The 11,146-nt window shown below is 35.4% G+C and overlaps 1 protein-coding gene across 1 annotated transcript; it reads left to right on the top strand.

The window, feature by feature from the left end:
• Nucleotides 1-2,422: 2,422 nt before the first annotated feature.
• LOC145638870 (synaptotagmin-2-like) lies at nucleotides 2,423-10,124 on the top strand. The gene is made up of 12 exons (XM_081689920.1): nucleotides 2,423-3,001; nucleotides 3,363-3,461; nucleotides 3,558-3,608; nucleotides 3,699-3,822; nucleotides 4,486-4,604; nucleotides 4,750-4,851; nucleotides 5,135-5,209; nucleotides 7,318-7,394; nucleotides 7,561-7,807; nucleotides 7,892-8,242; nucleotides 9,576-9,707; nucleotides 9,828-10,124. Exons 1-12 carry the CDS (start codon nucleotides 2,891-2,893, stop codon nucleotides 9,954-9,956), a joined length of 1,617 nt encoding a protein of 538 aa, XP_081546046.1. The 5' UTR covers nucleotides 2,423-2,890; the 3' UTR covers nucleotides 9,957-10,124.
• The last annotated feature ends 1,022 nt before the right edge of the window (nucleotides 10,125-11,146 follow it).

An 11,146-nucleotide genomic window follows, 5' to 3' on the forward strand; every position in this document is an offset into this window, starting at 1 on the left:
AAAATAATAAATTAAATAAATTAAATAAAATAAAAAGGTTTGGCCCAAAATAATAAAATAAAGGAAAATAACAAAAATAAAAAGGTTTGGGCCAAAATTAAAAATGAACTATGCTTTGACTAAACATCAAGACTGATCCATGGACTATTCAAAAAGTGAATTTAATTAAATACGATTTTTTAAGCACTCTCGGGATTAAATACTAAACCCAACTAATAATGGCGGTGAAAGATTGTTAATCATCGGGTTTGGTTTTGGGGATATATTTTTAGGTGTCTACAGGTTTACGCGGAGAAAACACGGAACAACCCCCATGTCACGGAATGGGCACCGTGACACAGGAAAGTCCACCGTGGCATAGTGCAATACACCGTGGCACAATGCAATACACCGTGGCACGATGCAATGCACCATGTCATGGTGAAAAAAAGCACATGGAAATGACGAGGAAAAGCACCGTGTCACGGTGTGTGTACCGCGACACGACAAAAAACACCGCGACGCGGCAAGGTCCACCGTGGCACGGTACAGTACACCGTGTCACGGTGAAAACATTACGTGGGGAATGACGCGGAAAATCACCGTGTCACGGTACAGACTTCCGTGACATAGTACCAGCTGCCGCGCCACGTCGGCATCCCCCGCGACGCGGCAGTTTTACACTATGCGCAGTAGTTTCAGTTTTTTATGCGTTTTTGTAACTACGATAACTTTTGATCCGTAACTCAAAATAAGGCATATAATATATAATTGGAAATATTATCAAGTCTACTTTCTAACCCAATTAGAATCAGGTCAAAATAATTTTTATATTTTAAGATATGGCCGTTTTAGTAGAAGGGTGTCGGTTTTGGGCCGAGTTTAGTGTTTTGCTCATATCTTTTTCGTTTTAAATCGGAATTGGGCTTATGATATATGGTTGGAAAGCTTATTTCAAGGCCTATCTAACCAAATAATTATTTGGATCAAAATTATTAGTAAAAAAAATCAGTTTCTCGAAAAGAGGAAAACAAGTTATGGTTTAGGAAAATGAGCTAGGAAATGGATTGGTTTATGAAATGTATTGAATAGAACATGGATTTAAGCACTCCAAATATTAAATACTCAACCCGACCAATAATGGGGATGAAAGGTAGTTCATCATCGGGTTTGGTTATGGGAAGACATTATTTTTAGTTGTCTACAGAGAGAAAGTTTACCTCGGGTTTTCTCCACTTTGGGCAAAGTTTGATTTGCCCCGAGTGTTGAATATTTATACCCCTTCTCTAGAAACCCTTCTTCCTAAACTTTCCATTTTTAATCTTTCCTGATCCCTTTCCTAATAAAACTTTACTAAAATAAAACTTTCTTAAATTAATCACCAACTTAAATAAAATAATTAATTAAATAAACTTTCCTTTATAAAATATTTTTAAATTTATTAAAATAAATAATTAAAATACTATAAATAAAACATTACAATTTATTTAATTACTTCACAAAATACTTTTTTTAAATAAAATACGTATAAAAATACGGGGTATTACATCGACGACCCGATCTCCGACCACCCAACTGACCGAATAATTCCGACCTACCCTTTCCTAATCCCTCCTAACCCCATTGGAACTTTGAAGGGGTTTAGATGATGGAAGGAAGGGCTACAATCGGTGGTCGAGATGTGGAGTAATTGGGGTTGCCGTGGTCAATCGGGGCTGCAGTTATGGAATCGGTGGTCGGGAAGGTGAAGAATTGACGTGTTTGGGAGTTTTTGGTGGTGGGAGTTAGCAGCGGTGGTCAGGAAAGGGATTTTCGGCGTGGTGGTGAGGTGGGTATTTCAGCGTGGTGGTGGGATGTGGACTTTTGGCGTGGTGGTGGGGGTTGGCAGCGATGGCTGGGTAGGGGAGCCGGCGGTTTTGGTGGTGGGGATGGGGACGGGGATTGGGGTGGTTCAGTGGTGGTAGGATGGGTGGAGCATTGGTAACTTGTTTATCAGGTTGCATTTGGTTTGTCTTGTTTAAAATTGAGACTCCCAAATGTTGTAATATTCAAGTATAATCCAAAGGTTGTATTATTTAAAAAGAAGGGCGTAAAGGTTGTATTATTAATAAAAGTTTTTTTTTTTTTTTTTTTTGGTTAAAGGCAAAATTTCAAGGGGAAAAAAAAAATAAAAGTTAAAAATTCTAACCTTTTTAATGACACATGCTTTTAGTTAAAATCCATCCGTTTTTATAGTTACTCGTACAATGTTTGAATTCATTCAGAACTATAATGCCGACAGGAAATTGGAAAATTCCCAAGAAATAAAAAACGTGGGGTCAACCCCACTCATACTACTTGTAGTTTTCTGATTTGTAAATCAATCTATCCACTAATATCACAATCACATTTTATATTGGCTAATTTGTCACTACCCTCTCTCACCACATAACACTAATTAGTCAACAACTATACAATTAGTAAGCTCCCTTAATTAATTATTTTTTGGATTACTTAGCATCTCAATCAATGTCCCACCAATTTTTTTTGAATCGACCAATCTTTTGCTAAATCCAATTTCACCAACTGTACGTGGAACCATTTAATACCTGCAATTATTTATCAAATTTCCCTTTCAAAATTTTGAGGTATATGAGTGGATGCTATACTCATTACTACATTACAGTAGTAAACTTGTTAATGGGCCTTAATTTAGGAATGTAATATCTTCATTAATTGATTATGTAAAGTGCCTTTTTCTTGAGATTCTGTTCATATTATAAAATTTGAGCATTGAAATCTGTAAGATTTGAGGGTTTTGGTTCAATTTTTAGTATTCCCTCTTTTTTTACTATGTGGGTTTGCTTGATTTGATCAAATTGAAGGGAGAAAATTTCTGGGTTTGTGTGTATTTTGGAAGGTGATTACAAAAATGGGGTTTTTGAACACAATTTTGAGTGTTTTTGGGTTTGGATTTGGATCTTGTGTTGGGCTTGTAATTGGGTACTATTTCTTCATCTTCTTCCAGTCTACTGATGTCAAGGTTTGCCTCTAAATTTTCTCTGTTTAATTTTCTGCAAATTTTCAATTTTTGCTGATCAGAAATGCTAATTTATTTATGTTAATACTGTAAATTAAAAAAATTTTATTAGTGATATAAACTTTGCATAAAATTAAGGCAATTTCCGAAAATTAATTTAATCTTGTTTAACATGTAATATATATTGGTGGGGTTGAGTAATTTTTGTATAAAGTCTAAAATTTCACTACAGAAAAATATCATCAAGCAATGTGACAAAAATTTGTAGAACTGTTGATGATGATGTTTGTGTATGCTTTATTACTAATGATTTATTTGGCTTTGGATTAACTACAAACTCATCTGAATCTTAATTGATTCTTAGGATCCCGAAGTTCGTTCATTGGCTGATCTTGATGCCAAGGACTTGCTGAGAGTGCTTCCTGAGATACCACTTTGGGTGAAAAATCCAGACTTTGATCGTGTATGTGCTCGTTCTCGGATACTTATTATCCTAAATTGCCTAAAGTTTAGGGCCATTACTCACAAGTGAAGCTAATTTCTATTTGCTTTTGTGAAGGTGGATTGGCTTAACAAGTTCATACAGCATATGTGGCCCTATCTAGATAAGGTGCTTACCGTCAATGCAATTTGTTTTAGAAGCTTTTTCAGGTGCAATTACCTGACGAATCTTATGTCATCGATTTAACGATTTTTGTAGGCGATTTGCAAGACTGCAAAGGATATATCAAAGCCCATTATTGCCGAGCACATTCCAAAGTACAAAATTCAGTCAGTTGACTTTGAAACACTTAGCTTAGGCACCCTGCCTCCTACTTTCCAAGGTTGGATTACTTGTTCTCTCTTACAATTGTATGTACATTGTGTACAGTGAAACATGGCTTAGTCCCTCAAGTACTTTTCACTTAAGATTGCTTGTTGTAAATAAGTGAAAATTCTAGTTCAGTTATTACTTATTAGGAATTACAGGAATTGAATCAGGTTTTATAGACATATAAGTTGAACAAAATGTTTCAATGGAACTTTGTGAATGTCGGTTATGCAGTTGAGATGAAAATAATAAAAGATATGTGTTGCACAGGTTACAATGAGCTTTCATTATATGTCATTCTTGCAGTTAAGATAGAATGCTGGAAGAATGGTCAGATATATCATGTACAATTTCAATCATCCTTAACGAATGAAGGGTTATCTTGCTGATTTGCTGAAGAGAGTGTTCTCACTGTTCTACCTTTGTACAATTTATTGCTACATATCATGCAAGCATTTGTAGATCAGTTGTTTGTACATGTGCTTAAGGTGGTATGAATGTAAGATAGCATATATTACCATTCTATATAATGGACCGTGGACATAATCTTGTACAAGGCATATTGGAACTGCTCCATGAGTCAATGTTTGTTGAGCTTATCAATCTGGAGATGGTAATGTAGCTTTTTTTATATTCCCTGAAATGTATCAGTGACTGTTTCTTGAAATAATATCAGGAATGAAGGTATACACTACTGAAGAGAAAGAGTTGATTATGGAACCAGCATTAAAATGGGCAGGGAACCCTAACATTCATGTGACAGTAAAAGCATTTGGATTGAAAGCCACTGTGCAGGTATTAATAAATCCATAAGGAAACCCCCCCCCCCCCCCTCCTCCTCCTCCTCCTTTCCCTTCCTCAAACTGTGCTGTTTAACTACCTGCGGACTAATGTAAAATGTGATTCCATCAGTAAAGTTAATATAGCTCATATGCTTCAGGTGGTTGATTTGCAAGTGTTTGCTCATCCTCGTATTACATTGAAGCCTTTGGTGCCAGCATTTCCTTGCTTTGCCAATATTTATGTTTCTCTTATGGAGAAGGTAGGTGATTTCAAGTTCCTGGTACCTCCACCCTTAGCATTTTTACCTAGATGTTAATAGTCCTCTTGCAAAGTCATTTATATTTGGATCCTCATAAAATCACAATATTTATTCTAAAGAAGTCACTTTCTAGAAATATTTCTTACTGTTTAACCGATGAGGCGTGCCCTTGGCAGCTTGGCTGTCTTGTGAACTACAAATCAACATTTGTTTGTTATTTGTGAATGTTTTCCTTACATTTTGCTGGCTCACAAAATGAACTGTGGATTTGGGAAATCTGCAGCCACATGTCGACTTTGGCTTGAAGTTGTTAGGTGCAGATGCTATGGCGATTCCAGGCCTGTATAGATTTGTTCAGGTATGTCTTTGTCTTCTTTAAATTTTTATTGTCTATCAGGGATGGGATTTTACGTGTAACAAAAAACATGTATTGCTTTCTTAGTTTAGTTGTATTCTTTTTTATTTGCTTTATTCTATGCATTCATATGCCGCTTTTGCATGGTTGACTTTGAATTGTGTACGGATTAGATAAAACTCTTTGAGCTTCTTCTCACCTTAGTTATTATTTTGGCCGATTTGCTTTATACGTTGATAACTACATGGAAATTTAGCATGCGATTGATTGGTTTTTGGTAACATGTTTTGCGCTTTTTTAGTCTAGCTAGTTAGTTTTGTAGACCCAAGCCATGTGAGTTTTTGAAATTTGACTAATTGACTGTCATGTTTCTAACAATATATTTTTGTGTGTGTGATAGTTCCTAGTGCAACATTGGTCTTGATTTTATCTCAAGTCTCTTAATAAATTGGTTGTGATGGGTGCATGATTGAAATGATAAAGGTCTTGATTTGAGCATCCAGAAGTAAGTTTTTGTGCATTTGCTCCCTAATTGTTACCCATGTTGAGCTTTACCTTTCATTGAATTAGCCATATTAAAAGCCATTAGCCTCAATTCCCTGGCCTAGCTTGGGGGAGTGGTTTATGTTTAGATTTGTGACTTTTATTTGGATAAATGTTCTATTTGAGGTACAATGAAGGAGATTTTCAATGGAAATCCAAAGTTATTTTGAAATTGAATTTTTTTAAATTGAAAACAAAAATGATGAACAAAAAGAGCTTTGAAAAAGAAGAAGAAGAAGATAAGGGGTTATAGTTGAAAAAAAAAAATAAAGAGAAAAAAGGAGAAAGATAAAAGAAAAGAAGAGGAAATTAAATTATTTGGTGATTTTTTATTTGGCTTTTATGGCGTTTTGGGGAGGTTATATGCTAAGTGAGGTTGTTTTGACATGCGTTTGATTGTGTTGTTATTGTGGAACATTATTACTCCCCCATGTGGCTCGTCTCTCACATTTTCCAATATGTATCATCCTACCTCTCCCCTAGCCCCATTATATGCTTTATAAAGGCCTTTTGATCTTCAAACACAAGTTAAGATTGAGTGGGCCTGGTGTTTATTTCTAGTCAGTGAATTCTGAGATAAGTAACATTAGAAATCTGAGAGACAATCAATTTGTTTTCCTCAAGATCAAAAAAACTATTATTCTCGCCTGTCTGTGCCAACATGTTGTTGGTAAACCACATAAATTTTTGTGTGTTTTTCTTGTTGATTTTACTTTCAATATTTGATCTTTCTTGCATCCGTTATAACAAAAAAAAATAGATGTAACCTTTTTTTCTTTTTTTAAACTTCAAAGGCATGTACATTTGTATTGGTAAAATGCTGCTTCAATAAGCTTGGGCCAATAATTTGGTTTAATAAACTCCATGGTATCAATATTGACTTCCAACTTGCAAAGTTGTAAACTAGTTTTCAAACAAATCCTTCTTTACGTGGGGGTATGCAACCTAAATTGTTTGTATCTTCAATTCGACTGGAAATTAACTTATTCACCAGTCTTGCCGTTGCAAGTATATGGATTTCTGGATTGCCTTTCTTCCTAAACAAAATACATTAGTGATTTCCTGGTTCCTTCTGTATTGATTCCTTCCTATTGAACTAGAAAGGACGATGATTGACTAAGGCAAGGCACAAGCCTATCCACTAATAAAAGTTCAGTTGCACCTAAAACTGAAGTAAGAGAAATATCTTAAATCTTTATTCCTAACATCTAGCCACAATGATACACCCTTCGTGTTGGTATATAGTAACCAGATCTGATCATAGACTGATCTCTTCTGATTGATGGTTCAAACTAGAAATTTGTTATAGGGGTTATCAACTTATTTCCTTTGCGACTTCATTCTTGAATTCTGTTTAAGTATGCCTATATGCAGTGGTACCAATGTCATTGGTGGTCCATTTTAAGAAAAACATGATCTTTTAACACTTTTCTTGATGATGAAGGATCATTCTCCTGATCCCTAAATATCTTTTAAATTTGGAAACATTTTTTTCCCTCCTTCGGCTGTAGTACGTTTTTTTTTTCAAAAATGAATTTCATCTCTCACCACTTATGTACTGTATGCAGGAATTAATTAAAGAACAGGTAGCCAACATGTACTTATGGCCTAAGACCCTTGAAATACCTATATTGGATCCTGGAAAGTAAGTGACTTGTCTCTTTCAAAAGTCCTCTCTTCTCTGTTGCTCTTTCTATGTTCCTCTCTGTCGCTGTATATATCTATTTGCCTCAAAAAAAAAAAAAAAAAAAAGTGGTTGCATGTTTGCATACCTTTGTTTTGTATATAATGTGCTTTCTCCAACTTTGCAGGGCTAGGAAGAAACCTGTTGGAGTTATACATGTCAAGGTTGTGAAAGCTATGAATCTTAAAAAGAAAGATCTTCTTGGAGCATCTGACCCATATGTCAAATTGAAACTTACAGAGGATAAGCTTCCTTCAAAGAAAACTACTGTAAAGTACAAGAATCTGAACCCTGAGTGGAATGAAGAATTCTCTATGTCCATCAGAGATCCACAGACTCAAGTTTTAGAGGTCTTCGTCTATGACTGGGAAAAGGTATATAACTGAACGCTAATGTTGCCAATTAAAGTTTACAAATAAAAATTTACTTAACATAATTGGGTCTTCCTTGTAAATTAGTTCGGCAGCCATGAAAAGATGGGAATAAATGTTGTTCCGGTGAAAGATCTTACACCAGAAGAAACAAAAGTCATGACTTTGGAGCTCCTGAAAAGCATGGATCCTGAAGATGTTCGAAATGAGAAGTCACGTGGACAGCTTGTTCTAGAAGTTACATACAAACCATTTAAGGAGGATGAGATGCCTGATGATCCTGAGGATTCTGGAACAGTTGAGAAGGCTCCAGAAGGGACACCTGATGGTGGTGGTTTACTTGTAGTCACTGTCCATCAAGCTCAAGATGTTGAAGGAAAGCACCACACAAATCCTTATGTTCGCCTAATATTGAAAGGCGAAGAAAGAAAGACTAAGGTACGGCACCAAACAACTCTCTGCAAAAGCTTAAAGTGCTTCCTTATTTTCATATTCTTACTGCTAAACCGGATAATTTACACTATTGCTGTTTTAAATTATATCTTCATCATATAGCATCTATATATGTAACTAATGTAACACATGAACATTCATACTGTCGGTAGTTGGTGTGGAAAAAGAAACAGATTCAACAAGGAAAGTATATTAGGGGGGAGGGGGGGGGGGGGGGTGTTGTTATATATTATCTATTAAAGTTTTCACGTTTTGTTGAAGTGAACTATAGCCTTGTTCAATTCCTTTACATGTTTATAGCTACTTAATTTCGTTATGCACAAATTTAAAAAAGGGAAGCGATTGCATGTTGGAGTGGTAGGTAGCCAAGAGCCCGACTAAGAATACAGCCTTTCTTGGCTGGATTAGGGACATCATCATTGGATGCCAACTTGCCAAGATATCCATGTAACTGATGTATTCCAGTGGAGAACCCCTGGTTTGATTTAAAAAATAGCATAAGCTTACCTAGGTTGATCTGAACTTTGCAATTTCCAAAGAAAAAGATCAGTGACAAGCTTAGTTGTGACCTTTGATTCAAAAATTTCTTGCAATGCTATCATTGCTCACCTCTCATCTTCTGTAGTCATTTGTCTTTATAACTGGATCTATAGATATTATAATGTTGCAGCTGTAAGGTTCCAAAAACGAAATATCGGGGTTTATAATTTGTTGATTAGTGCTTAGAAGGGATTGTACATTGTAGTATGGGCTTAATTAGCAAAATAAGTTGTTACTTAGCTGTAGCTCATCAGCTATTGGAAGCTAAAATTAGTTATTTGCTGTCAAAGTAATGTTGGTGCTCTCAGCATTATTTGCTGCTCAAGCTGTAACATAAACAGACTTTGGTAGCTTTCGAAAAACAATATCCCAAAAATTAGCTTTGTAAACCTTTTGAAACACCTTGTGCCTAAAATCTAAGTGACTAGGTGTTCAGCACTTTGCCAAACACTGCTCTCAGCATTATTTGCTGCTCAAGTCGTAACATAAACAGACTTTTGTAGCTTTCGAAAATTATATAGATGTTTATTTTCCTGCAAAATGTAATTGTGGAGATTGAACAAAAGTTGATCTAACTGAACTTGCTTAAGGTCAGCCTTAGAACTATATTAGATGATACACAATGGAGATGATAACAAGTGATTCAGTGTCCACACAAAATGCGATGTAATTGATCACCTGGATAGGCGAAGTTACTTTGTGGTTAATGTGTGGAATTTGCTGTTTGTTGCTATTTTTCCTCCTCCATTATGAACATATTATTCTTTGTTTTTGACAGACGATAAAGAAAAATAGAGATCCTAGATGGGAAGAGGATTTCGAGTTTATGTTGGAGGAACCTCCAAATGATGATAAGCTGCACGTGGAAGTGCATAGTGTCTCATCCAGAATAGGTTTACTTCATCCAAAGGTATGTGCATTGTAATTTTATTTCAGCTTCATGCTGGCTCATGTTGTTGAATCCATTATGCTGTGTAACAAATCCTCCAAATTACAGCAATTCTCATACCCCTGTTGTACTTGCAAACAGGAAAACCTGGGATATGTTGACATTAATCTCGCAGATGTGGTGAGTAATAGAAGAATCAATCAAAGTTACAATCTCATTGACTCGAAAAATGGCCGCATTCAGATTGAATTGCAGTGGAGGACTTCTTAGGACTTCGAGATTATGATACTACTCTATATGAAATTTCCTGGATATGAAGCAAGATCACACATTCAGACCCGTATTTTTGTTTGTAAATTTAGTATTTGATTGAGCTGCTTTGTGAAATATAAATAATAAAATCTGGTTCTTTATATTTTGAGTATACTTTTCCGAATAGATTTGTAGCTTGTGAATTATTGTCTACTGTAATTGTTTTGTGTGTGACTCACTGATCGTTCACTGTAATTGTTTTGCGTTAGTTACTCACTCGAGTGAGATGCAATTCAACAGCAAGTCATCATATTAATTAAGTTGTGACATTGCTGCTATCAAGCTATAATTTTGAGGTAGGAAGTAGATTAGTTGGTCAGCTCTCCAACTTAGAAACATATAGTTAAGGGTACGGTTGAATTTAGCAAACTAACTCTAGAAGGGGTTTGTTAGACCCTCTCTTATGATGAGCTAACAATATAAGTTGATTTTATTCATAGTAAAGGGGGTACTGTAATTCATGTTTAACCTAAGAGATCAACAAAGCAGTTATATCTTATGTATGTTGCTTTTTGATATATTTCAATATTTGTTTATGGGGGATTGGGGGTCATATCAATTGCTCGGGTCTGGTTATTTATTGTTGTGTGGATTGTAGTTGGATTTGGATCAGCTTGGTTTGAGTTTGATCATGTAAGGTAGAGATTTTTTGGGTTCAAGTTGACTTTGAGTTGGGTTAGTTTTGAGTTCAATTCAACTTAGAGCATACACTGATACACATTAATTGTCCATTAGTTGTTCATTTAGGGTGGGCATGAAAAGAGAAAAATGTTTAAAAATCGAAAAGCACCAATTAAGAGAAAGAAACCTTGTGACCATATCACTTGCCACGTAATAAGTGGTTTGATAATTATTTTTTTCAATTTTTCACTTTTATTATTGTTTCATGTGCAAATCTATGCCCACAAAAAGGGTAACCAATGAGATTATATGAGCATAAGTAGACGTGATGAAATTGGGCATAAATGAGGTGGAAGAAACAGATAATAATAATAATAATAATAATAATAATAATAATATACAAAAAACCTACAAATTCAATCAATTTACAAGAAATTGGTGGGGAGCCGAGATACAATCTGGGCCCCCACCCCTTTAGCTATAGCGAACCCGATCCTGCTGAAGATGTGAGCAGCTGCACGAGCACC

This window comes from Chenopodium album, chromosome 7 (assembly GCF_948465745.1).
Source record: "Chenopodium album chromosome 7, dcCheAlbu1.1, whole genome shotgun sequence".
Classification (NCBI taxonomy): domain Eukaryota; kingdom Viridiplantae; phylum Streptophyta; class Magnoliopsida; order Caryophyllales; family Amaranthaceae; genus Chenopodium; species Chenopodium album.

Excerpts from the sequence above, each read along its gene's own strand:
- LOC145638870 (XM_081689920.1), top strand. The coding sequence starts at position 2,891 with ATGGGGTTTTTGAACACAATTTTGAGTGTTTTTGGGTTTGGATTTGGA. Across the intron at positions 3,609-3,698 it reads TGTGGCCCTATCTAGATAAG|GCGATTTGCAAGACTGCAAA; the intron begins GTGCTTACCGTC and ends CGATTTTTGTAG. Across the intron at positions 4,852-5,134 it reads ATGTTTCTCTTATGGAGAAG|CCACATGTCGACTTTGGCTT; the intron begins GTAGGTGATTTC and ends GGAAATCTGCAG.